Source organism: Fundulus heteroclitus, chromosome 13 (assembly GCF_011125445.2).
Source record: "Fundulus heteroclitus isolate FHET01 chromosome 13, MU-UCD_Fhet_4.1, whole genome shotgun sequence".
Classification (NCBI taxonomy): Eukaryota; Metazoa; Chordata; class Actinopteri; order Cyprinodontiformes; family Fundulidae; genus Fundulus; species Fundulus heteroclitus.
In genome coordinates, this window is record NC_046373.1 from 2,422,464 (window position 1) to 2,450,463 (window position 28,000).

General features: G+C 41.6%; 1 protein-coding gene across 4 annotated transcripts; it reads right to left on the reverse strand.

Moving 5' to 3' along the window:
* Window positions 1–34: 34 nt before the first annotated feature.
* On the reverse strand, window positions 35–27,991 carry nacc1b (nucleus accumbens associated 1, BEN and BTB (POZ) domain containing b). Of its 4 annotated transcripts, none has more exons than XM_036144875.1 (8): window positions 27,909–27,991; window positions 10,262–10,412; window positions 8,312–8,554; window positions 6,647–6,865; window positions 5,462–5,930; window positions 2,174–2,471; window positions 476–573; window positions 35–382 (listed from the first exon to the last, which is right to left on the reverse strand). In XM_036144875.1, exons 2-8 carry the CDS (start codon window positions 10,385–10,387, stop codon window positions 69–71), a joined length of 1,767 nt encoding a protein of 588 aa, XP_036000768.1. In that variant the 5' UTR covers window positions 10,388–10,412; window positions 27,909–27,991; the 3' UTR covers window positions 35–68. The 4 variants fall into 4 exon arrangements, with proteins under 4 accessions (XP_036000768.1, XP_036000767.1, XP_012733655.3 ...); XM_036144874.1 differs by lacking the exon at window positions 27,909–27,991 and adding an exon at window positions 27,028–27,207 and having other exon boundaries at window positions 6,698–6,865; XM_012878201.3 differs by lacking the exon at window positions 27,909–27,991 and adding an exon at window positions 27,028–27,207.
* Between the last annotated feature and the right edge of the window lie 9 nt (window positions 27,992–28,000).

Here is a 28,000-nt window from a genome sequence, read left to right on the forward strand (position 1 = left end):
CAGAGGCCAATGTTCTCGACTCGTTACCCCCAGAGGAATGAGTCCGACCGGTCCACCTGTCCGATCGCTCAAAACAAAGTGCTGCCGTCTCCGCCTGCCCCCTGCATGGCGTCCGCCGGCATGGTCCCGCTCGACGGCTCGCTGTTATTGGCAACGGCTTCTAAGGAGGCGGGGTCGAAGCCCTGCTCCACCCCCAGCGCGTCGGCCTCCATCTTCACGCTGTCAGCCAGGAAGGCCGAGTAGGCGTCGCTGTCGGCCATCAGCAGCTTGAGCTTGGGGATCCAGCTCTTGCGGACGACGCGCCGGGCGTTGGTGCACATGTCGGCGGCGATGGCGTTCATCTCGCTCTCCTTGAAGCTCGGTGCAAAGTTCTGGCAGTAGACTGGGAGGAGGTTAAAGAAAAAGACATGTTGCGCTCCATGTGACAGCAGCTCCAAAATCTCCCTAAAAAAAGATAATCCTGTCAGCGACTCACATTTGACGGCGTGCAGAACTCTGTTGTCCAGCGGTTTCCGGCTGGGGTCATTGGTGGAAGAGCGGATGCCGGTTCCACAGCTGTTGGCCAGTGTGCTCCTAAGCAGATAAAAAAAAAAAAAAAAAAAGGCACAATTAACGAATAATTCATGAACCTCTGACGAGTTGAAAGAGAACGCTTACTGACTGAGACCCAAATATTTTCTCTAAATTTGAAGTTATCAATTTCAAGGTGGGAATAATGAAGACGAGTAATATTTAAAAGTACTTTTTAAGTTTGTGGAGTTCAAAAAAGACGCCCTCAGCGGTAGAGAAAGGATACGTGGCTTTCAAACCGTTGCAAATGAAAATAAAAAGCCTGGCCTGCCGTGCATTTGTGATTCTAAGGCGGAAAATTATTATGATGAATCTGGATTTTCCTGTGTTACTTTACCATTACACAATGCACCCCCCCGTGAGTTTCAGTATCTCAGGCACTAAAAACCAGTCCGGCTGGAAGGTGAGCATCTGCCCCTGTCTCAAGTGTTTCACAGCCTCTGCCATGTTTCCCTTTCCCATCCACTCTGATCAACCACAGTGTATCTGCTGATGAGGAGCATCCACAGAGCACAATGCCGCCACCACCATGTTTCGCTGTGGGGACGGTATTCTCAGCGAGACGAGCGTTGTTCGTTTTCCAGCACACGTAACGCTTTGCACGTGGACCCAGGTCTTCTGTTTTTGTCACCTACAGGGCCTGCGACGCACTGAACCAGGACTTAAGACTATCTTTCAGCCGTTTCTTGTCAGTCTTCAATAAAAGTCACTCCCGACTTCTTGGCTGCTCCTCTGATCAAAGCTCTTCTTGCCTGACCTGTCAGTTTAAGTACGCAGTGATGTCTTGATAGGTTTGCAGCTTTTCAACAGTGCTCCATCACACGTTCAAGGCTTGGGATATAGTTCCATACCCTAAGCTGCTTTAGACTTCTCCACAGCCCAATCCATGACCTGTCTGATGTGTTACTTGGTCTTCATGATGTTCACTAACGTCCACTTGCAAACCTCTGAGGGCTTAACCCAACAGTTGTATTTACAGGTAGTTTAAATCACACACATACAATTGCATTTACTGCTTAGGTGACTTCTAAAGGCGGTTGTCTGCGATAGATTTTATCCAGTAATATCAGAGCAAAGAGGGGCCTGAAAACAAATGTCTGCCACACTTTTTAGATTAACTAATAAAAGTATCCATGGACCGTTCTCCTTTCACATCAGCATTTTTGCACTACTTTGTGCCAATCCTAATAAAACACACAGATGTCTGTGGCTGTAACATTACAAAAAGGGGAAATATTCACGTTTATAAGAATACTTTTCCAAGGCACCATGATACTTTTAAGCTGCGGGTTTACAGAAAAGCTCTCATAGCTTTTCCAGTCAAAGTAAACCCTGTAAAAAAAAAAGTAGCAATATGACACGAGATAATTTCCAAATACTCAAAATAAATTCACCCTTTTCGATAAAAAAACTTATCTTTCAAATCAGTCATCAAAGCCTTCAAGAAGGTACTTTCATAACAACTTTTCCTCACTTGTTCATCCTTCATCTGCTTTATTTTTTTGCTCCCCTAGATGTATTTATTTATTTATTTTGGCTAACAAAGTTGACAGCAACAAAGGCCTCGACAGCGCAGCAAACAGGAATGATTTCAGGCGCTGACCTGTCAAAGAACGCGGCCAGCAGCCGTCTGAGCAGCACTTTGTGGCGGGTGCCGGCGCTGACGTGGCAGTTCATGAGCTGGGCGCGGGAGATGAAGACCGAGGTGCCGCTGACCAGCTCCAGCTTCTCTGCTGGGTCTCCTTCCTCGTACAGCTTTGGGTGGCAGCGGTTACCGATCTGGCTGATGAGCTCGGCGGGCAACGATGCCAGGTCCTGCCGCGACCGCCCTCCTTTGCCTCCGCGCCCGCCTCCTGAGTCAGGGGCCAGGTCTGGCAACGCCTCCACCCGTTCTCCCACCACTGCACACGGAGGGAGGATTATAGTTATCATCGTTGTCATTTGTAGCATCAAGGAAAAGGCGTGATTTAAAGCCTCCAACCCTCCTTCCATTCTGCAGGACTGATGTAAAAATATGTATTCCCCTTGGGTTAGAAAAATATGTCAAATATTTCATTTTAAAAACAGTTTTTCTTACATTTTCCTCAATATTTTTTCAAATGATAAAATTGTGTTACAAACGGCTTTAGTCGAATTTTGTATTATAAAGTCAAACTGGTGACAGACGCCATGATTAGATGTTTTATTTTAATATATTGTAGTAAGTTTCACTTTTTTTGTCACTTTTCCTGAAAAAAATTAATTCATAAAGACAGTAGATAGAAAACCTTAATAGAAAAAAATAAGACAACTGATAAATTATTTAAAAAAATATATAAACCAGAAAAATTATTTGCCTCCATTAACTTTTCCCCGGTTCATGAGGACAAATTATACAATTACTGTATGATTTCCTACCTACTTTCTAAAATGACTGTTTTAGATAATGAATTCCTAAATGGATTCAAGTCAACCAGAAATGTTTAATCTTAATTATTAATCACTGAACTGAACGCAAGATCAACTATTATCTATGGTTTCCTTGTTTTGAACACTTTGTTCCACCTAACTTCCTCCACTCCCAAAAAGTTTGCATAAATTTTCCATCTCTGTTTTATGTAAATCTCTGCTGATGCACATTTGAGAAGAATAATACAAGAACTGCGTTCAAAATGTTTTTGGCTATTTTTGTCTCTTTTTGTCATGAGCAGTCATTGCTTATTTATATTTGGAGCTGAGGTGACTTTAATTTTTCAAACAAAGTCAAAATGATTAGTGAGTTAACAATTTAACAGGCTTATTCTGACGCAAACTCTGGTTTTAAGCCTGTTTGTGGTTGCCATGACCCGGATAACTGAGACGCTGTGCAGGATGATTTAAACAGGCTTTAGCATCTTAAAACTAACCGGATACATAAACACTAGAAAGGCACATGTGCAGCTAGCAAGTGAAAACTAAAAAGGAGCGCTCACGTACGCTGGCGTTACGTGAGCACGTCAGAATGATCGGCATGTGGCACAACCACTGAGCTATATAATACACTGGAGTGCTAATCGCCCTGCTATTAGAACGAGTCGCTTTGAAGCCACCAGCCGCCATATTGGTACTCCCTATTTCCCTCCAGTAACTAGGGAATATGTGCGCTACAGCATCGAATAACGAGGATTTTCTAATGTTCGGGGGGGGCTTAAAACTTTTAAAATGTCAAATGCCATATACTTTTATTTTATGTTCTAAGACTATCAAGTACTGAGAAAGTCATGTGCTGAAATATTTAGCATTTTATTCATTTAAATATATATTTATAACATTTATAAATATATAAATAACAATATACAAAAACATATATTTACATATATGTATACATATATACATATACACATACTTATATACATATATATATATTTAATATGAATAACATGTAAAATATTTCAGCACCTAATTTCCTAGTAGTTGATAGTGTTAGTACATCCACTGACTGTAGAATTACATGTGAAACGTTTTTCCCACAGCCAGAAAACTGCTTGTTGTTGCAACCAAATCCTATGGGATTCAGTGAGAGTAGGGAGTAGCAAGATGGCGGCCAGTGACTTCAGTTTTTCGGCAAAATCAGCACTCCAGTGTATTATATAGCTCAGTGGGCACAACCTATAGATCAGGTGAGGGCAGGACCAAAACTTTAACCAATCAGGGATTGGTCAGAGTTTTTACAGGCCTGCCGCTCCCACAGAGATCAATTTTCTTTAACCTCTTTTTTCTGAATACATAATGTATTGATTACTTTCAGGGTGGAAGGAGGATGTTACCCAGTGTAACAAAAAGTGTTTTTGAACAGAAATACCAACTAAGACTACAGTATAAGGATCACAGTGGTTGAACGCTCAAAACAATTTTAGTGCAGTGTTCAGCCTGAATGACCCACAGACACGTCCTGACACACGTTTGTGTTTGAATAGCTTTTTAAATCATTGTAGTTCCTCTAACTTCCCTGTTTATACAGCAACGTTTTTTGGTGAAAAGGGGAAAGTTTTGTTGCGTTTCCACTGTTTGTGTACACCACAATGATCTGTGCTATTCGTGGAAAGGGCCTCATCTGGGTGTTAACGTTTTGAGAACGTCCCGGTCTCCGTTGTCACGTAAACTAGAAAAACTAAATCTGGGGGAACACCTGGCGCAGTGTGACTTAGTTTTGGCAACGTTTTTACGCAGGCACGTGTTGTTGAGTTTCAAAGGCCGCCCACTAGAGGCGTGGCAGGGAAATGGCATCTACTAGTGTTGTGTGCACAGAGATCGTAATTAAAACATCATCATGTTGATGTGTTCACAAAAAAATTAAACAATAATCCCAATTTCGGTGTCGTGTGCACCGAACCTAAGATCGCTAACTTTTCTTCTGATTCCTTCTGTAACATGTTTTTCACATAAGAGGGTTGTTACCAGCCTGGCCTGTTTGCACCTAGTTTTAGTAAATTCACTGACTGGGGAAAATATTGCCTTTTTTGAGTTTCAGACCAATCACTGATCAGAGACAACCAAGCTTGAAGTCGTCCCAATGCAACCACCATCCGAGACACCAGAAACAGGTTCACACACACACTGAAAAAACGGATCTAAAAACAAGTAAAATGTTCGTAAAGTTAATCTATTTGTCCTTGATTTGAGCCAGTAGATAAGATTATCTGCCAATGGAATGAGTATCTTTGCCCCTAAAATAAGATAATTAGACATCCTGCACTTGAAATAAGATGATGGAGATGAATTGTTCCTATTTTAGGTGGAAACATCTTATTCCATTGGCAAATAGTCTTATTTACCTGCTCAAATCAAGGACAAATACACTCATTTCAAGAAAGTTTTACTTATTTTTAGTTCTGTTTTTGCAGTGCAGCGATGGGTTTCTGCGCCGTCTCACCTGCTGCTCCAGCGTTGAGCATGCTGTACATGGTGTACATGTTGCAGATCTGTCTGTACTGCTCTTCGGCGTTCTCATCCGCGATCTCGTCCTCCTCCTCGTCATCGTGGTAACTGATTGGGGAGTCGCTCGTGTACATGCTCAGTGTTCCCGGGCTCGTGCCTTCGGGTGTCCCGCCGTTGTTGTTAGTGTTGTTGTTGTTGCTGTGGTTACTGTTGAGTCCAGCTCCCCCCACTAAAGTGGCACCGCCACTGCCCACCATCGCGGCACTCGCCGCCGGTCCACGCCCAGATGGGTCCTGTGTTGCCGTGTTACAAGAGGAGGAAGAAGAAGAGGAGGAAGAGTAGCGTGCAGCCTTCCTCATCCCACCTCCCCCGCCTCCTCCAGACCCTCCTCCCCCGTCCCGGTTTGCCCCCTCCCACAGCCGCTTGGCCACAGGGGTGCAGACCACAGAGTAGGGCGAGCCCTCCTGCCGAGGAGGAAGGAGATAGAGCCGCTTAATTATCATCACACTTAGATGCTTTAACAGCTCATCAAATGACAACCGCCTAGGAAACAGAACAAACAGTAACAACATGCCAAAATGTGTTGTGTGGGGTGTCAAGTGGTGAAAGAAAGAGATTAACAATTGATGTTAGCGAGGTTTACAGCAGGATCTCCAAATTATAAGCTTTAAATCTTCATCTGTAATTTTTCTACTTTTTTTCCCCTATAATATCTGTTTATACCAAAAAAATAATTTAACAACGTGTTAACTATTCAAGTTCTTTAATCTTTTTTTTTTTATGGAATATAATTTTCTATCTCAGTAATGCCTGTCAGAACATTGACACGGAAACATTTAAAACAGTTGAGTGCAAAATAAGTAAAAAATGAGAAGAAAGTGTGCCTTTCCAAGTCCTCTAATATGAAACATTTTGTAACAGAAACAATATTTCACCTTTCAAAGGCAGATTTTCTGCTTCAACATTACATTACATCCAAAGAGTTCAGCATCACTGCCTATCTCATAACTGTGTTGCCATTTATTTCAGACCCTTAACCCACGACATTTCTAGTTACACAGTAACTCCAGCTTCTAATTCTTCTCTTCTACTCCATAATAAATGTAATGCAGAAAATGAACAAAGCAAAAATGATGTGAGCGCAACATTCCATCTTTTAGGGTCTCCTGTCAGAGCGTACCTGCTGCTGAGGGGCATGCTGAGGTGTAGTGGCCGTCTGTTCCGTTTTTACCTTGGACACCAGGGGAAGAGGCGTCAGACAGGACGCAGGCCTTCCTACGGGCGCCGCGACGACGGCCACGCCCACGCCTCCGACCGTCTGAGTGACCGGACTCTGGGGCTCGGAGGATGGGGTCTCCTCGGCGTGCAGACCCTGGGAGTCACAGCTTGGAGATGAAACCTGAGGTGGTTGAAAGTTTTATAGATACAGAATCGATATGTTACTTATATGATCGCTTTATAATGTGAGAGATCAACATTTGGAACCTCCGAAAAAATTAATGAATATGTTTTTAAAGTACAAAGTAGAGCAAACAACTTTTTCATGTCTAAATTCTACATTTTTCTGGCCGGACGGATGGATAATTTTTGCAGAGATGGACAGAATGATGTGAGACAAACGTACGGAGGGATGGATGGGGAATTGTAGGAGAGACTTTTAGACAATCGGATCAGGAACACAATTTTTGAAACAAACATATTCTGATATTTCTTCAGACCTCAGACATACAGGACTGTCTCAGAAAATTTGAATATTTTGATAAAGTTCTTTATTTTCTGTAATGCAATCAAAAAACATGAAATGTCATACATTCTGGATTCATTACAAATCAACTGAAATATCGCAAGCCTTTTATCGTTTTAATATCGCTGATTATGGCGTACAGCTGAAGAAAACTCAAAAATCCTATCTCAAAATATTAGAATATTGTCTCAGACCAAGTTAAAAAAAAAATTAGAACAGCAAAACAAAATCAAACATTTGAAAATGTCCATTAATGCACTCAGTACTTGGTTGGGAATCCTTTGGCACAGATTACTGCATCAATGCGGCGTGGCATGGAGGCAATCAGCCTGTGGCATTGCTGAGGTGTTATGGATGCCCAGGATGCTTCAATAGCGGCCTTTAGCTCATTTGCAGTGTTGGGTCTGGTGTCTTTCAGCTTCTTCTTCACAATACCCCACAAATTCTCTATGGGGTTCAGGTCAGGGGAATTGGCAGGCCAATCAAGGACAGTAATGCCATGGTCAGTACACCAGTTACTGTGAGAATCTTATGTCGTCTCTTAACCACTACCATACTTGTGATTTAGTTTACTGAACCAATCTGAGTGTTTTTCAAGGCTCAGGAAACCCATGCAGGTGTTTCGAGTTAATTAGAAGATTCAAGTGATTAGTTGAATAGCCTACTAGTATACTTTTTCATGACATTCTAATTTTCTGAGAGAGTCCTGTATCTAAACTTTTTGCGGACTCTTCTTGACTGCACGCGTTTTTTTTTTCAGACTGCATATCATTATAAGACAAAAACACATTCTGCCACGTTTGTCCCAGGAAGTTAGAAGGCGAGCTCTGATGAGACCAGCGTTTCCTGATTAATATGCAGATGGAGGCAGTGAGCTACTCAACCTAATCAGATCACTAATGCTATAGTCGGAATCTGTGGCGTCGCAGTCATGACTCAAATATTTCGGAGTCACAAGAGCCTGCCGGCAAACGCAAACGCCTGCGTCGCAATGACGTTACGGTTGGTGACAAACGGGTTTCTCTGAGAATGCTGAATTATACCTATTTACAGAACTGTCACAAGCAACGCGCTCAGATCGTTCCTTTACTCTGAGGTTACCTTGAGGAAAAACTCTGTGCCTTTCTCCATGATCTGTTGAATCTGGAGGAAGCCGGCAGTGTACATGAGCAGAAACTGGTCTCCGACGTTCATGCTGAGGCGTCCCGTGTAGCAGAAGGCCAGAATCTGCTGGAAGCTCTGCGGCTGCACAGCCGGAGGTAGCTCCACCACCGAGCTCTTCCCCCCGGCGTTGAACAGATCCCGGAAGTAGGAGCTGCTGGCTGCCAAAACTGCACGATGGGCCTGAGGGGTAAACAGCAAGAGAGTGTTAAACGACGCAAGGATCCAAGCAGAATAGTCTGACGAGAGAAAAAAAATGTTTATTATGACGCTTTTATTTTTTTTTTTTGCACTAACTGGGAATAAGTCATCTTACAATGAAAGTAATATAATCTAATGTTTAAAAAGTGTGGTTTTAAAACATACAGTGGCTTATAAAGTTATATTTTGTAATGTAATAACCACACGTCAATATATTTTAGTGTGATTCTTTTGTGATTTACTCATTTAAATGCAAACGGTTGCCTTCAATGGTCACTTGACCAACCAACAGAGTCCACCTGTGCGTAATGTCATCTTCAGCTTTTCAGTGAAGGTGTGTTTGATAACTCTGTAAACATCATGAAGATCAAAGAACAACGCAGATTAGTCATGAGATAAAGGCTACGTTCACACTGCAGGGAGGTGCCACCCATATCCGGCAGTGTGAACAGTGCAATTCCATTCTTGTCACCCTCCCAAAAAAATCTGATTTGTGCCACTTCCATATGCGGTACTGATTTCGGATACGTATCGGATGTTTTTCAAAGTGTCCGCAGTCTAAGCGGTCATGTCGCAGTTTATCCGTCTTTCACATTTCACATCTCCTGTCTCTCGCTTCACATCCAGACACAGTAGTAGCGGCTAGCGCTCCATAAAACACCGTTATTAATAGCTGTGCTGCTTTCTTCTTACCATGCTTCATCTTGTTATAATGTGGTCTTAATATTTTCAGCTCCCATTGCTCAACAGCTTTCTAACAAAAACAAGCCAGAACTGTTCAGTCCATCATCTTAAAATGGAAAGTACTGCACAACAAAAAAAAAAATCTACCAAAGCATTGCCGTCCACCATGAGGGCAAGAAAAGCATTGACCAGAGAAGCAGCCATGGGGCCCTAGGCAACTCTGGAGGAGCTGCAGAGATGTGCTTGTGGCAGTTTGAATAGTAGAGTCTTTTAAAAGCACTCCAGAAAGCTATATGCAGTCAGCTTTGCATTTTTTTCACCAGCAATGTAAGGGACATGGTAAATATGAGGAAAAAACTTGTTACAAGAGAAACAAAACTGAACTTTCTGGCTAGTATGCAAAGTGGTATGTGTGCTGGCAAACAACACCCTGAAAGAGCTATTATCACTAATTAAAACATGGTGGTGGTGGCAGCTTCATGCTGTGGGGATGCTTTTCCTCAGTGGGAATGGGGAATCTGGTCGGAATTGATCAAATGAATCAACCAAACTACAGAAGCTGCACAACACTTGAAACGGAGGTTCGTTGCAGCTTCTGGCTGCAATGAAACGGTATCATAGCAAACCCATGCGTTAGGATTACATGGACTGAAATCTTATCAAGCCTATGGCAATATTTTAAGATGGATGATCACATACACTGAAATCCAATCTGACTGACTTTGAGCTATACTTGAAGGGGGGAATGAAGACAAATTTCAGACACTAGATGTGCCAAGCTGGTAGAGACATTCAGCTTCAACTGCTGCAAAAGGATTTAGAAAATGACAAATTACAGGGGCTGAAAACGAATGTAAACCTCACTTTTTATTTACTTTATAATTAATTACTGGATGGATGAATGGATGGATGTTTTTTGGAGTGGCTGGACAGTTGCAGTAGATGGGTTTGTTTTGGAAAATACGGTTAATAAATTGAAGGCTAAAAAAAAACAATCAATCTCACCTTAAATGCGTGTCCCTTGACGACCACGGAGACATCGCAATACAGGCCCTGCAGCCGCTGCTCGTTCAGACACTCCAGGACGTTGTTGCCAAAGTTAGGGATCGCCATCTGCAGCGTCTGAGCCATAACGCTCTGCCCAGGACCACAGGGTCTGCAAAATGTACCACAGGAACATCAGGGTCAGCAGCAGCAGGTAAGAACGTCAGGCACACGTGCATACAGCAAATAAAGAGAAACACTCATTTATTTGAGTAAAAGGGGAGGAATGGAATGACAAATGCATGTTGGGGGATAGATCACTGAGGGGAGGGCTAGGAGCAGCGAAATGAGGAAGCATTACGAATGTAATGAGAACATAAGGCGGCTAAAAGGACAACGCAATAAAACAAACCGTCAGGCATGAGAAGTAACGCGAAATAGGTCGCAGAGATGAGCAAAAGAGAGTGAGACGGAAATGAAGAGAGGAGGCGAGCAACTTGCAAGAGGGTTGCTTAAGTGCACGAAGATTAATGAATTAAAAATTTGGTAAACAGCTTTGATTAAAGTCTAACTTCTAAATAAAAGAGAATTTTGGGCCGACTGGGCCAGTTATACAAGCTTTTATCTTTATCCTAGCCCCGTTTCATTACGTCAAATTCACTTTATAAACTGGTATTTTCTTTTTTTTTTTGCTGCTCCTGCTTTGAAATTCGTTTTGTCACTTCTTGTCAGCGAAGACCAAAAACGGCTTACATAACTCGTCTATCTCGCTTCACCGCTGAACAAAGGGGGTACTGCAATCAAAAGGGAGGAAAACGTTGATCTGGCTACAAACAAACAATATAGCTATCATTAAAGCGCCACTTTAAAATGGACTGTATTTTGGGGTTTTCTTAAATGAACAACACATAGTACAGCTCGTGCCAACAGAAGTAAACGGTTAACATGAAGGTGAGTCACACGCCACTGTACCAACACATTATATGCAAGATTGTGGCCTCCGAGCAATGGATGCCGGCCAAGCTCCGCAGACGCCAGCGAGTATGTGGAGCGCAGGTTGGAGCGAGCTGATGATGATGCATTCTGTCTGACTCTGCTACCACCCCAAACATCCCACTTATCTGTAATAATATTAAACTGATTAGCCTTTCTCCTCCACAGGGAGCAACACTCACAGATAAAACCTAGCAACCTAAACAGCAGCCTTCAGTTGTATTCAGCTCTTGTTTTCCTTGGCAAGTGGTCACAACAAGAAATGTTAACTGAGAGACAAATAAATTAACCAAACAGTCGTGTTTTTGGACTGTGGGAAGGAAGCCCGAGTACCCGCAGAGAACCCGCGCAGGCGCAGGGAGAACATGCAAACTCAATGCAGAAAGACCCCTGGCTGGGATTCAAACCCAGGACCTTCTTGATGCAAGGCAGCTGTGCCACTGCACAAGATCAAACACATATCTTAAAGAATGGCATGTTTACAGCAGTCTTCTAAACAAAGCCTTTAATTTGGCTCCTTTCACTTTGATGAAAAAAAAAATAATTTTTTTCTTTTTCCAGATTACGAAAAAGAAAACTGGGTCTTACGGGTCTTCGATGATATATGAAGGATAGGAAAAAGCTTGTTGTTGATGGCAAAACTGCAAGGCGATCTGTTGAGGAAGCTGACCGAATGAGGACCCGCACTGTGGTCAAAGAGAGGCAGGGAAACAGAAACCCTAGCCAAGCGCCCCGAGTATACATGCATCATGTACACCTGAAAGTTAGAGAGTGTTGTGATTTTGTTTTTGACCATAGTAACATTTCTGAATCCAGTTGTGCGGTCTAGCAGCGCTGGCAGCTATTGTTTTTTTAGTCCTGATGACCGAGCAATTGATCTGCTGGAAAATGTATAACCTGGTGCAAAACTGAGTTAAAATCTGAAGCAGTAATGGATGTAATGGAGACAGCGATCACACACTGGCCAGTTTAACTGTTGGTTACCGTGGAGACTAAACGAAGGCTGGTGGATAGACATTGCTGCCCAATCTTAGTCCACCAACGGTTTTAAGAGATATTTGATCTCCTACACGTAAGTAATCAATCAATACATCAAACTTTATTTATCGAGCCCTGTTTATACAGCCAAGAATAACATAAAACGCTTTACAGAGGTTAAAACAGATGGACAGACATAAACCCACGACAGACACAAACATTAAAACTTATAAAACTAAGCAAACACGCAGACAGACAGAACATATCATGCTAATAACAAATATTAGTAGAAGAATGATGCGTAATTACAACACATAAATCAATTAACCGTAGAAGATAAGGAACCGTGGATGATATAGCATTTCTTCACTGACAATGTTTGGAGAACTGAGTTACCTCCTACATTTGTTTTCTGGTTTTGCATAACTTTTATATAACATCTTACACTGAAGTTATAATCATTCTTAGAATTAATCACATACACAACTTAACATTGGCAATAGTACGTGCTAAAAAATGTGCATATAATTCCCTTGCCCTTAATTTCAACTGAAAAAACCGACAACTAGAGGTTAGCATGATGCTGATTTGCATGGACGTTAGACGTTAGCTCTATTATTTTTCTTCCAACCAAAATGCTTCCTATAAGTACCTTCCACAAACCAATATAACAGGGCAGTCTACACAGACAGCTAATAGTTAGCATGATGCTAATTTGCATTGTAAATTCCATCAGGATGCCTGAGTCATTAGCATCTTATTTTTTCTTCGATTCTTCTGACCTAAAACAAGCAAAAATGCTTCTTAGAAGTAGCTTACACAAACCACCACTTTACAAAAAACGTAACACTCAAAGACAGATGTCTATGAAGTTGAGAAGATATAACAGGATAGTTTAACACTGCAGAAATATAGCTGTCATCGATTTGCCGCGTATGTATGCAGACAGTTAATTAAGCCATATGACGCTGTCTGTAACACAGCAGCAGTGTGTGACCTGAAGTCACCAAATACGGACTTCAGGTTCAAATACAAGCGTCAGGGTTTGGGGTGAAGGACCAAAGCGGCAGCAAGACGACGGCAGGCGCATATTTAAATGAATAACATTTTAATGAAGCCAACTCACGAAATAACACAACTTTGGAACGGGGATGGAAAACAGACGATGCAACAGCGAAATAACAAAAACCTGGAATTTAAATACAACTGGGAATTAACGTAAATTGCTCAACACAGGTGAGTGGGATTAACTAATTAACACAAACATCCAAGCATCATGACAAGCCACAAAAAACGCAACTCGCAACTCACAGAAATTTGTAACCAACTTAAAAAAAAAAAGAAGGCCCTAATAAGCTTATAATAAGCAGACTTGGCAACGCTATGTGCACGTGGATACATTGAGTTGAGGGTGCAGCCAGCTACAGCTTAGGCCATAGACCTATCCTAAATGTTTAAACGGAATCACAACAGCTCACTTTTAAGAGAAAAGGCTATACAAACCACATTAACGGTTTGTAAAAACTAAAATGTCCTGTCTAGTTAAATCACCAACTGTGATTCCAAACATTTTTTGGTTTAGTTCCACAAGATACAACCCAGTCTGATTTGTGTCTGACCTGCAGATTCAAGAAACCACTAAATAGAACCCATTTGACAACATGAGTATTTGTTGCTCTCCCTTACACATCAAAACCATAGAATAGCTTGCCATTCTGTTTAAATTGTTAAAAACTATTGAACAATTTAAATGTTTCTTTAAAAAAGGAATTGGATGCTCCAGTTTGAATGTCTCGTAGATTACGTGGAAACACAGCTAAAACATACCGTTAGTGTGGCCAAATAACTCAATTTGTGCTTGGGTCTGACCACAGAACTTTCCCCAAGAAGACGTCTGAATACTGCATATAAGTAGCTGAAACTCCAGCCAAGCTCAAATGTGTCAATTTTGGAGCAGGGTGTTCTTTCTTGGTCCACACAGATAGAGCTGGCAAACACACAAGTTCCTACAAGGACCTTTTATTTATTTATTTAATTTTTTTAATTTAACCTTTATTTTACAAGGAAGTCCCTACAGAGAAAATGTATTTTTCGAGGGAGACCTGGCCAAGAGGCACCAGAAATATTTAATATAACCTTAACTCCCCTTAAGACTTTATGTACTGTGCTTAAAAGCTGGGCCATAAATCCAAACTATTTCTATGAACTCTACCAATTTTGATAGAAGATAAGTGGTCAGGTTTAAAGCCTGAATTATGCAAAGATCTTGCCCATAGTCACAAAAACCGAGATGGTTCTCTGCCACTTGCTAAAGGACATTCAACCAAATATCAGTTGGGGTATAACTTTGACTCTGTGTAGATTAGAGAGGATTCACAACTTTATTTTTTTTAAATCAATAAAGGTGAACAATCATGCCACACTAAAACCGCATTAAATACCAGAATTATGAGCCAGAGGTGAGTTCAAATAAACTTTTCCTCTGCACTCTCTATATATGACTAGATAACAACAGCTGCTTAAAAATAATAAAGGTATCCCACTCCAGATTGCATTTTAGCATATTACACAATGAATAGATCATTGTTATTTATGGTATACAGAAATATCTTAAAGAACAAACTTTTATTCCCAATGTATGCCTCACTACATCTCAAAGTGGCTCAGATAGAGGACTATACTGGCAGACCATTCCTTCTATAGAGCAGCAGTGCACTGACATTGAGTTCAAACTGGGGTTTTGATAGCAATGGCCACCCAACACAACCCTACTGGAGAGTAACATGTACATCTTCCATAGGTTGCCAGCCTAAACTCAGGGAACTACCTAAACTCTTCCATTTACAGAAAGAGTCATAAGTGGCTAACATTCGGATGCTTCAGGCCTAATGTCAAAGCAGAAACTCACTCTTACTACCTTGTAAACACTAACAAGTTGGCTAAAATGTAGCACCAAAGATAATTTCAAACAACCAAACTAGAAACAGCAAACTCAGAAAATGTTCAAGATGCCCTGAAAATGCACAAAGAAATTGGGATGAGAAATTAAAGGTAAGGTAGAATAATGGACCATAAAAGTTTTGTCTTCAGACGAAACAAAATGCAGAGAGATTCACTTGCGTCAAACTCCCTGAAAAGTTATGAAAGCCGCTGAAGTTTAGAAGACAAGTGAGGCATTGGCAGAAAACATAAACCTGCCTAAGCACAGAGGGATGTGCATAGATATCATTTCGCAAGAACACTGAGAGTGGAAAGAGGCGGAGATTCAGATTCATACAAAGCCAAAATCAGCACAGCAGCATGCAGCGCTGCATTAAAGCTAACTTTGTTTATCTGGTGGCCTTAATTATACCTGAATAAGTCTGGGGTAAAAAAAAAAAAAACACACAACAATGTCTCTGGTTTCAAATACTTCCTTTCAACCAAACCCCAATGATCCCCTAGGACACTAAATTAAATTTCCCCATATATGATGGACAAAACACATCACAGATAATACCTTCTGGCCAGAATCAAATTACAAAAGCCAGACGGGAAGCAGGATGGGTTTTTTTTTTATGCCTATAAATGCTAACTTCTTCAAAGGCTGCTCCTTGGCCACTAACACAAAACCAATGAGGATGTAATGGGAAGCTAGTAGGTGTAAATGTGAGGCAGGATGCTGTTGCATGCTCACTCAGCAAACTTACCCCAGACGAACAATAAATGCTGAAAAAAAGATTAGACCCGAGTGGACCAACCAGTCATGATCTGTTGCTTTACGCCTACACAAGCACAGCAAAGAGAGTAGACGGTCATTAGGACGTTAACAAATTAATTACCAGTAAATAATGCCCTTTAACCATCAATGTTAACCATACGCCAGGGGACTCTGCAAGACGTTAACTGTGTCTTATAACTAGAAAGCACTTCCTTCATATCTTTTCTTTCTCACAATTTCTTATTTCTAATATTCTATATTGCAAACTATAGTATTATTGTGCTGAACTAATGGGGCATTTATGCACTTCACAACAACTAAGACTGATCATCACTTACAACTTACAAAGAGAAGTGCAGTATAATTGATAGTGTTATATGTTGCTCCATATGCAATACGATGAGGAAGTAAATATGGTTGGTGATTTTACTGTGATCTGTTTGTGCGCTTTGATTATGTGAATTGATTTAAGGAAATCAAATTATGCATTGTCAAAAATAATAACTCAGTCCAACTAGCTGAAAGTAATGTTTTCTCACCCAATTACTACGCCCACCACCCTTGTGAGCAATTAACATCTCACGTATTGCATATCCTGTACATGAACCAATAGGACGGAAAGAATGAGAAACAATTAAGGTGTTTGCCTCCTGAACTCGTTAGGAAAGGAAATAGTTGCTAGAAATCTTTGACACCCTGATGATGGTTTTCTGCATCTCCCACAGCTTTTCACAGGCAGTTCAGTTGACAAACGCCCTGGCAGAGCATCTCGACCTGTAGTGGATATATTAGGACATTTCCAGGTATACTGCAGTACCAACAAAAAGTATTTGCCTCCTTACATGTATTCTCTGTTTTGCTATTTCGTCACAATTTCAGCTATCCAAACCAATCTTGCCCAATGCGAAAAGTACTGGTCCCCTAAACTTAATGAATGGTTAAACCATCCTTTGCGGCAACATCTGCCGCCAAGACTTTCCAATAACTGGCAATGACTCTTTTACATCACTGTGAAGGAAATAGCTTCGTAGTAATGCCGTGTGGCATCTAAATCGTCCAGATTTTGACTAGGAAATTTAAAAAAGCCTTTGTTTTTTTTTTACAATTTCAAGGCTGACTTTCTAGTTTGCTTCCACTGCGTTGCTCCATAACAAAAACCCGTGGTCTTAAGGTCACAGACTGTTGGCCGGACATTATCCTTCAGGATCATCTGTTAGAGAGCAGAATTCACGCTAGCTGGCAAGTCGTCCAACTCGTAAAGCAGCAAAGCTAGTGACGGACGGAAAGTCAATAACAATATATATATCGATCATTAGATGTGTGGTGCAATATAAAAAAAAGGGTCAGTAAAAAGTTCAATAGAAGAACAGTTTACCTTCCTTTTGCATTCTACCCTGTCATGTAGATTCACTAGTAAAATTTAGTGTATCTGTCCTTGATTTGAGCGGGCAGGTTTCAATGATCCACCAATGGAATAAGATTTTTGCACTTAAAATAAGAACAACTCCTCTCCATCTTATTTCAAGTGCAGCATATCTAAACATGTTATTTTAGGGGTAAAAATACTCATTCCATTGGCAGATTATCTTATTTACCTGCTCAAACTAAGGGCAAAATACTCACTTCAAGAAAATGTTATTTACTTTTCCTTCCCTTTTTGCGGTGTTAATACTACAGTCATTACATCCTCCCAACCAATCGCAAACGCAGACCTGGACTTTGACTAGGCCATTTCAACACATTGAAATGTTTCCCCTTAAACCACTGTCGTGTTGTTTTAGCCGTATCCTTCGGCACATTGTCCTGCTGGAAGGTGAACCTCTGTCCCGGTCTCAAATCGCAGGCAGATCGACATGCTCAATAATATCCATCTATTTAGCAACATCCATCTTCCCCTCGACCGGTTTCCCAGTCCCTACAGCTGAGACACATCCCCACAGCATGATGCTGCCACCACCATGTTTCAATGTGGGGATGATGTTCCTGGGGTGATGACATGAGTTGGGTTTGCACCAGAGATAGCCAAAAAGTTCAACTTTAGTCTCATTTGACCTTCCTCCATACATTTGGGGAGTCGCTCACCTGCCTATTTGGCAAACTGAAAATGTGCTTTATTTTTAACATTAAGTAAAGGCTTTTTTTCCGGTCTCTATTCCAGGAAGCCCAGCTCTAAGGAGTGCACAGCCTATTGTGGTCCCATAGACACATGCTCCAGTCTCTGCCGTGGAGCCCTGCAGCTCCTTCAGGGTTACCTTTGGTCTCTGTGCATCCTCTCTGATCAATGCCCCACTTCCTCAGTCTGGGGGTTATGGTGGGCAGCCCTTTCTTTGCAGGTTTGTTGTGGCACCATGTGCTTTCCAGTTGAAAGCAAAGATATCAATATTTTTTTATAACCCCACCCAGACTTGTACTTCTCAACAATTCCATCTCTGACTTGTTGGGAGAGCTCCTTGGCCTTCATGGCTCAGCGGTGCTACAGCCTTCGGGCCCTTTAGGAAAAAGTGTATTCACACTGACAGACCACGAGACACTTAGATCGCACACAAGTGGACTTAAATTTCACTGTTTATGTGACTTTTGAAGGTAACTAGTTGCACCAGAAAACTTTTCAGGGGCTCCATAGCAAAGGGAAGTTTGATTCATATACATTTTCAGTTTTTTTCCCATTTAATTGGGTTATTCTTTCTTTTAATGTACTTTCATGTCACTTCACCAACTAAAGCTACGTTCACACTGCAGGTCTTAATGCTCAATTCCGATTTTTTTGTGAAATTGGATTTTTTTTGCGTGGTCGTTCACATTTCCAAATATATGCGACTTGTATGTGATCTCCTGTGTGAACTGAATGTGTTCAACTTAAGTGTCCTGCATGCGCACTCGAGGACGCGATGACGTCACACGTAGCAAGCGTCCTCAGTGTTTGCGGAAGTAAACATGGATTATAATGCTGGCGCGCATTATATTGTGGTCATTAATTTATTTTCTAACCGGAGCTTTGCCTTGATTGATTGCTCTTCTAATTGTAGTTCGCTATGGCTGTCGTCTTTCTTCCCGTTTCTGCATAGCAGGATGTAGAATAGTGACGTTTGTCGAGTATCGGTGACGTACAGGTCAGATGAATGCGACCTGGCCGTACAGACACAGGTCGCATTTGAAAAGATCAGATACGTATCGGATTCAGGACCACATATCCAAGCGGCCTGGGTCGCATTTGAAAAAATCTGATCTGTGTTGTTCAGACTGTCATAAAAAGATCAGATACAGGTCGCATATGGGCAAAAAAATTGGAATTGGGTCACTTCAGGCTGTAGTGTGAATGTAGCCTTAGTCTATGTTCCGCAGCTCCATCACATATGTAATTAGAATGAAGAAAGAAAGGTTTAAATTACAGGTTGGATGAATACTTTTGCTAGGCAGGAAATGGACTAAAAAAAAAAAAAAGGATAATTTCCCAGTTGTTTTTCATTTTTCTGAGCTAAATAAATAAAAGGACTACTCTACCTCAAACAGCCATAGAATAGATCTCCACAAACGCTCAGTGCCTGGAGGCAGGTGCTTCGTGCTCTGTAGAGCAATGGGGGAAAAAATTGCACAATCGGGCATCTTCTGTGGGATCTCACAGTAAGCAAACTTCAGAAACAATACGACAGAGCATTTTGGACGGTTTACTCTTTCAAAACTTTGTATGAGCCTGATGCCCAATCACAAAAACCAAAACACATTTGTGCCTAACTTCCGAAGCAGCACGGTACATTGTGTTTTTTATTCTCAAGGGTAATTCTTGTTTTCATACCACACACACACACAGCTTGACTGATTTCATCTCAACACACACACACACACACACACACACACACACACACACACACAGATGTCACCCCATGGATATCCCATACCAGCCACCTTTTGCTCCTCCAGGGTCAGGGAGGTCACAACAACTTGCAAGAAAGATAAAGGGGAGTTAATTCAAACCACTTGACCCTTGCCCTGCAGTTAACATGTGCCCCATTACATGCTCTGACTTCTCGCTCAACTGTGTGTGTGTGTGTGTGTGTGTGTGTGTGTGTGTCTGTGTGCTAAAAGGTGTGTTTCTTTTACAGCACTTTATGCAAACTAACCACATGCAGCCTCCATGTGCTGCGTGCGAACGCCGACAGAGTATCTGGACCGCGGCGTTATTTCTGTTGTTCCTCAGTAATTACTCGAGCTCTAAAATCAGCATCAATCACCGCCAAATCTGTGAGTTTGCTACTTTTTTGGGGGGGAAGGTTTTTAAAAGGTATGCTGTGTTAGCAAGTAGCAGGCTAAAGCTAAAGCTAACACTGGTCAGTTAAAAAAAAAGAAGAAGAAGAAAAAGAAGCCGTGGCTCACATAAAAGTAGCAAACATGTTAAAAGCGTAAAAAAAATTAATTTTCGCTTCTATGTTTAAAGACGCTCGTGTCGCCGACAATGGAGGAGAGACGGACAAGCAGCGGCTACCAGGGTAGCCTCCCCCCCTGAGCTCCCCCCCAGCCCCACAGCTCAAACTTCAGAGACGACTTATCGTGTGTGCGCGTCGCTTAATATCCATTAATTCATCTTACATGGACGTCTCGCCGCGGCAGACACCCACCTCGGAAGGCTGAGTCCCGCCACCAGCGGCCAAGGAGGGCAGTCGGGGGCGGCCAGAACGCTGTCGGTGCCCCGCCGTGTGCCAGCCTCGATGCCCGGTTAGGATTCTGGAGCTCTCGGTTGGCCCGGGTCGGTGTGAGGCTGCGTTCAACGGGAGGAGGAGGAGGTGGGAGGGGGGGTAACGGCAGCGGTGGAAGAAGGGATTAAAAATGTGAAGGTTTTATTTCCCTTCTTCTTTATTTTAAATGTCACCTGCAGCTCCAACTTCACTAAAGGAATGCTGACACATTTTCTTTTCAGTCGTCTGAGGAGCCGGAGGGACATTAAAATCCCCCCTTCACCCCCCCTCCACCCCGCAAACCGTCGAGGGAATCGGTGTTCTCCCCCCCCCCCCCCTGCCAGCAGCACCGTCTGGACGTCCTCCTCCGTCCCCCGGTCGTGTTCAGCGGAGCCGCTTACCGACCCGGTTCGGAGACGAGCGGGTCCCGTCCAAGACGTCGCTTATTATGATGATGCCTTATTTCAATTAAATTATTTATAACAATCATTCGCGGCCAACTGTGGAAGCGATATAGGGCAGAGAGCTCCAATTTCCAGTGTATTTCTTTTTTTTATTTTTTTTTTACCGGGGAGGAGTTTATAGCGGGTGATTCTGGCACTCCATCTTTAACCGACATCAACAGGTCATCCCGGGACACATACGCTGCAACTGTGGGCGAGATGGAGGGATGGATCCGCGGTATGGCGAGAGGAGAACATGGGCAGGGAGGAGGGGAGAGGAATGTATAAACGGGACTGGCTGTTAAAAAAAAAAAGAGAGAGCGAAGAGGAAAAAGTCTTAACCGGTTTAATCACTGCACGCTGGGTTTTTAGGGGGTTGGCAGCAGCGGTTTGCACACGTAGCTTGAGGACGGGGTTTGCTTTTCAGGGAAGTTCAGGAATGCGGGAGAAAGATGAGCCGAGAGCTCATAAAGGCCCCTCGCCGGGGGAGGGAAAGGTGAGCAGGGGCGCCGCCAGAAAGTTTTTGACGGGTGCCTAAATGGGGGCCACTAATAATGGCGGGGTGGCACACCAAGGCAAAAAAAAATTAAATAAATTAACAGAATCCCAGGAGTTTTATTTGGGGGTGTTGTCCGGGTGTAGGGAATGAGGGGGCATCCCCCAAAGCAGTCAAAAGGCTAAGTTGGGGTCTATGAAATGGTGTGTGTGTGTTTGTGTGTGTATATATATATATATATATATATATATATATATATATATATATATATATATATATATATATATATATATATATATATATATATACATAATTTCCTTTCTGTTGAAATGGCTGTCAAAAGATTACAAATTTTAATCACGATCGATTGCATAATGTCAATAGTTAACTCAAGATTAATCGCATATTTTATCCTTTTATTTCTGAAAGTGTAGAAGCCTATTTAGGCATTTTAATATGCAATTTTGCAATGAATGACTAATAAAAAACATGCTTGTACAAAAAATGTTGTTATTTTTTTTTTTTTTAAGAACTTTTCAGAATTGGAATGAAAACATCCTGGTGCCATAAACTGCTAAACTCTGGCCAATAATTGCTAAATCACTAATCATAACTCCCTGATGTTTACACAATGTGTAAAGAAATGTGTAAATAAATACCTGTATTAATGTTGAAATATTTTTCTCGGCTCTCAAACAAAGATAGACATGGTATTACGCATATAAATATAAATTAATACTAATTAATTTAATTCTGAGCTTTCACACCAAAAACAATTTCTTTGTATATTTGTGTGTGCTGTTTATATCCATGTCCATACAAATTTTTTTTTAAAGCCTGGAAAAAGGTTTAAAATTTCCAGGTCATTCCAGAGTTTTACACTTTGCTTGCAACTAAGGCAGCAGCTTAATACCCTTGAAAGAGACTGTTTAGCACAGCTTCATGTGCTGACACTGTAACTCCAAGTACTTCATTTGGCCACGTGATTCAGCCTTAGTTTGTCAAATACAGAGACAACAATTTAATAATAATAAAAAATATAATAATAAATATAATAAATAATAAGTATGGTTTATGGGTTGGGTTTCTGCAATGTTATCAGTGTGTAAAAACTCATCTACAGAACCAATCTCTGCTCCAAATGGTGATCTGCACCGCGTAATCTACTTTCAGTAGTTATCACCGGTTATTGCAACCGTAAACTGCAGAAAATACTGGCAAAGTTGCTCGCTCTGCCTTTACTCCCTCGGCTCCTATGGCAGAGGGATATTTTAGCTGGTTATACTCAAAGTGTTTGTAGTGCCAGCAGGTCTCTGAATAACTCCAGTTCATCGTCACTTATTTTAGAGCCCAAATAAGCAACTTCACTTTCAGAAACAAGCTAAAAAAAATCCGCGACTCCTGAAATCTATAAGCGACTTTAGAAAAAAGAAGCTGAAAGTCGCATAAAATAAGCGGACTTGGCAACAGTGAGCGCGGGTCTGTTTTGCTACAGTGTCTAGCATTGTTGGAACTACAGAAAGCGCCGAGGGTAAAAGAAACACAGTCCGGAGAGCGCTCCGGGGGGGGGCATAAGGGAACGGTGTGTGTGTGTTTTGACACGCGTTTAACGTGTGACATTAAAAATTGTTGGCATTATGGTCTACTAACAAAGTTAACGCGTTAATAACACATTAAAACTGACAACCCTAACATATACACATATATACATAATATATACACACACACACACACATATCTCCATATCATAGTGCAGCAAAGGTACAGCCTCCCGGTCACGCTGTCTCCGCCTCTTTAACCAACACCTATTCTTTTTGTTATGCTTTTTTCGTCCATGTTTATTTACTCCGACGTTTGATTTTGAGAGGTTTCTCAAGAGTTCCCGTCTGATATCTGAATGACCTGTTCTAGCTCCGATTTTTTTTATCGTTACGTGTGGCGTCTCTCTCGGGCTTTCAAAAATCGGCCGACTATTTTAAAATCCTGCCGCCTGAACCAGCCTTAAGAGCTCTACTCTACTCGATAACTACCTCCTGAGTAGGTGCGGAAAAATCCAGCTGGGTAGGGGAAAAAAGCCAGTCAAAAAACTCTCAAAGTAGAGTACGGTGTAGGTACCAGATCGGCTCGGGGGGCCTGCGCTTCCCGATGACGTCAATAATATGGCAACTCCACTCAAACAAACTACATTACGCCAGCGGTCTCCATTTGTTACAAATCAATGTTATTTTGTTCATTTACGGTTATTTTCTAGTAACTTAATTGAGGCATGAAAACTTTTAACATAATTTTGGAATGCTTCTGTGGTAGTCTGACAATTGAATCGGTAATTTTGCAGGATCAAAGTTACATCTGAAGAGAAATTTCCTTCCTCAATTAAAAAAAAAAGCTGTGAAGGGAACCATAAACACTTTTCATTTTTAATAAAAGTCTGCAGCCATTTTAATTTTATCACGGCATTCATTACTTTAAAATCAATAACGTTTATTCCTCCTTTTTCTACTGATATTACTATGTCGTTTTTTTTCTGATCACATGTTTTTTATTATTCCAGATGAAATTGTGACAATATTCTTCCAAAAATTGAGCCAACTGTCAAATATTTGTTGATTTTTTTTGTGAAATGGCTTGAATATTTGTTTTGTCATTTTCAGTTTGGTCCTTGTTAATCATTATACCTAAATATTTTACCTCATTTTTATCAATTAAAGTGGGTTGATTATTTTGAATTGCTAAGATTTAACATTTTTCTACGTTAATCTTGAAGCCTAAAGCTTTTGAGAAAAAAGAAACCGCTAAATTAACTAAATAAAATTGATTCGTTACAAATGCAGACCACGGGCTCAATGTAGTTTGTTTGAGTGGCGTTGCCATAATGTGACGTCATCGGGAGGCACAGGGACCATGGAGAATTTCTTCGTAAAATTCTCCGTTTACAAACCGCAATCCCGCTCTCGAATAAAACCTACACCCTGCTATAATTACTTTAGTAAGTTGTCCAGACTAATCACAATGTTTTGCGTAATTGTGCAAACGTTAAACCAATCATGTATAGTGACGTCATCAGAAGGCGCAGGGCCCTGAGCAGATCTGACCACCCGAGCCAATCTGGTACCTACGCCTAGTGGAGTCCATGGAAAAGTCCCATTAGCCCCAGAATTCTCCCCAGGCGGCTGACAGTGGCAGCCCACAGCTCCCTAAGTGATGGGTTAAATGCCGAGGACAAATTTCACTGGAATACATGTTGCAATGACAGATAAAGCTTATTATTAATTATTATCAACAAAAATGTCTGATTTATTTAACCTCCCGACTCCATGCTGACAATAATAAAGCACCGATATCATTCTACAATGTGCCTCTCTGGGCTAATGCTAATTGAACTTTTTGCCTTCGACACTATTATCCTTTCATCGCTGCATCTGATTTGTCTTGTCTGATTCAGGCTGATCCACCTATTGAACCGCCATATTAGAAGCCCCAAATCAGACGCCGGCTTCATTGTCAGGTTTTCCTTCTCAAAGAGTTGTAACCCCATTTTAGGATAGCCTTATACGAGTTTACCAAGAACGTCCTCCATGACAAGGCCAACGGAGGGCCAAAAATAAGGTCCTTTATTGTCCTGCAATGGGGGAAATTCGGATATGACAGTGGCAACACACGGACAGTTAAACACAATTATAGCAATGATGGAAAAAAAAGAGAAGAAGAAAAAAGAGCAAACCGCTCTAATCTAAAGTGAGCTCCAAAGAGACCCTAAGAGTAGAAGATAAGGGTAAATACTCCCTAAAACGTGTCAACAGATAGGTATATGATGTTGTTTATCCTTTCTGTTGACGCGATAAGAAACGTGTCAACAGAAAGGAAGAACTGAAAAATGTATTTCGGTTTCAAATTGATCAACCATAGAAATTCAGAGTTCTAGTATATCTATCATCTTTACAAATGTCTTAAAAAAAACCCAGACAAAACAAAAGACAGAAACAGATTTTTTATTTTTTGGGGGGGGGGGGGGTTGTTTTTTGACCTTTATTGAATGAAGTTTTGAAACGTGCTTTATTTGATATTCGACCATGCCCTTATTGCCAATGATGAATAGAGCTGCTGTAAATGCTGTTGAACTTTAAATATATACAATAAAAAGTCTTGACCCTCTCAAGAAATTTTATTCTTTCAAATCCTTATATCCTAAACACCTGCTGACTGGATATGATAGAAAGTGCTTCATCAACACAGCAGACAATTTGGTGTCCATGATTCAACGAATCAAGTGTTCTTATTAGTTTTGTTTTTAAGAAGAAAAAAAAATACAACTATGTTAGAAGAGAGCTATTTGTTTTAGAAATCAATAACTACCAGAGCTCTAAAAACCTTCAGATCACGGTTGCGTGTGCCGTCTGTTTCTAGCACTACAAGAATATTTTCATTCGTTTACTTTATTGATTTTGTTTGATTATGAGTAAGCCTAATACTATGGCTGCTCCCTGGTCCTCTACCCACCGCCCAGTGGGGCAACTCTCCTGATGAGCATGTGTGGAGGTGCTCGGGGCAAGAGGACTTCAGTTAATTAATAAAATAGGACACAAAATATTCACTCAGCTCATCTTTAAATCAAAAAAGTATAAAGTCGTAGATAAAGAAATTAAATGTCCTAGAAAACTTTTGTCCACTTACTCGGGTTTAAGAATCACTCCAGTACAGCCATCTCCTGATTGTTTTTTTGTTTTTTTTTTTTTTTTAGAGTAATGCACATGCTTGGAAATTCCAAGTAAACATAAAAAAAAATGCAATACGTCTCTGTTGAATAAATAACCGATTTTAATTTATGCCACAATCAAGCAGACCTATGCGGTGTGACGTCCAGCAGGCACTGACCATATTTGGGATTTGGGTATCATTCGATGGCATGGCCAAGAAAAAGTGACAGACAATAAAAAAAATGATGCCCTATTAATAACAACAACAAAAAAATGGAAGAAAAGAGAGAAAACAAATTAAAAATACATAAATAGCGCATCCAATCAAAGTTTATCCCTTTCTGTTTGTAAATCAGACATAATTTATGTTATCTATTATATCCATAAGACTGTCACGCCATGGAGTACAGTCACCCCCCCCCTCCCCCTTTCTCCCCCCCTTGGTGGCGCCACTGAAGGAAGGGGGCAGCGCGACAGAAGTATGAAGCCGGTGTGAAGTGGTTTAAAAGTTTGCTCTGTCCCCATGTGCCCATCCCCCACCGTAGTCGCCACAACTTTACCACCCAGTTCAGAAAACAACAACAAAAAAACACAATAGCCTTAACATCCACTCCAGCAGCACACCATACCTCCCTGTTCATCCAAATGCACAAGGACACCCCCCTGCAAACATAACACACACACACACGCGCGCGCACACACACAGAGGCAGACGCACACGCGCAGTGCTGAAGCGGGACAAGACCTATCCGTCCCGCACCGGCGGATGAGTCCGAACCGCCGGGACGAGTTGATCCGAACCGATTAACTTACCCCTCCGCTGGATTCAGCTGGAAATGCTCCCAAATGAAGGAGCGACGCCGAAGAAGAAGAAGAAGAAGAAGAAGCGGTCTAGTGTCTCCCTCCCTCCGCCTCGCCACAGTCATTCACTTTGACTGTATGCTGTGAACCACCAGCAGCAGCAGCAGCAGCAGCACACCATTCATGTACACACAACACACAACACACACACACACACACACGCACCCATGCAGGCGAGGATTGGAGCTCAGAACTATCGAGGAGGGGGGACACAGAGGAGCATAGCGGGGATTTTTTTTTTTTTTTTTTTTTTTAATCCTCCCCATCCCAGGGGTTGCAGACAGATCACAGAGCTACCGATCAGCCTGACAGATAGATAGGCAGGTAGACGGTCAGATAAGGATGTAGTCGCTACTGTTTTGCCAATAGAGTAATGAACTGACATATGGCACCCATACTTCCAGCAATCAATGACGCGTGATTGTCTCGGTGAGTTAACTGCTTTCTGTCATTAACCCAGACTGTCATGACAATGGAGCTTATTGATGCGCACCTTTAGGGTCTTATTGTCAGATGAAGAAGATGTGATGTCTAAGTGCCAATAAACAGCAAATCCATCAAAAAAGACATCCTTCAGAAGTTATATATATATATATATATATATATATATATATATATATATATATATATATATATATATATATATATATATATGTATGTATATTTGGTGGGAGGAAACTACAGATGAATAAGTGATCAGATTACTTTTAAAGGATGACCTATAGGAGTCCAAAGGCGTCGCAGGAAGCAGGTAGACGTGCTGCGCGCGTCCCCAGCCGACCCGTCCGTCTGAGCCCCACCCACCAGTCCACCCACTCAGCCCGCACACTCACCGGGGTGTCCTTTTTGGCGGTGGAAACGACTCCGCTCCCGTTCTGCCCAGCAAGCGCCGTGAAGCCAGGGGCCGGAGGTGCGATGCCGCTGT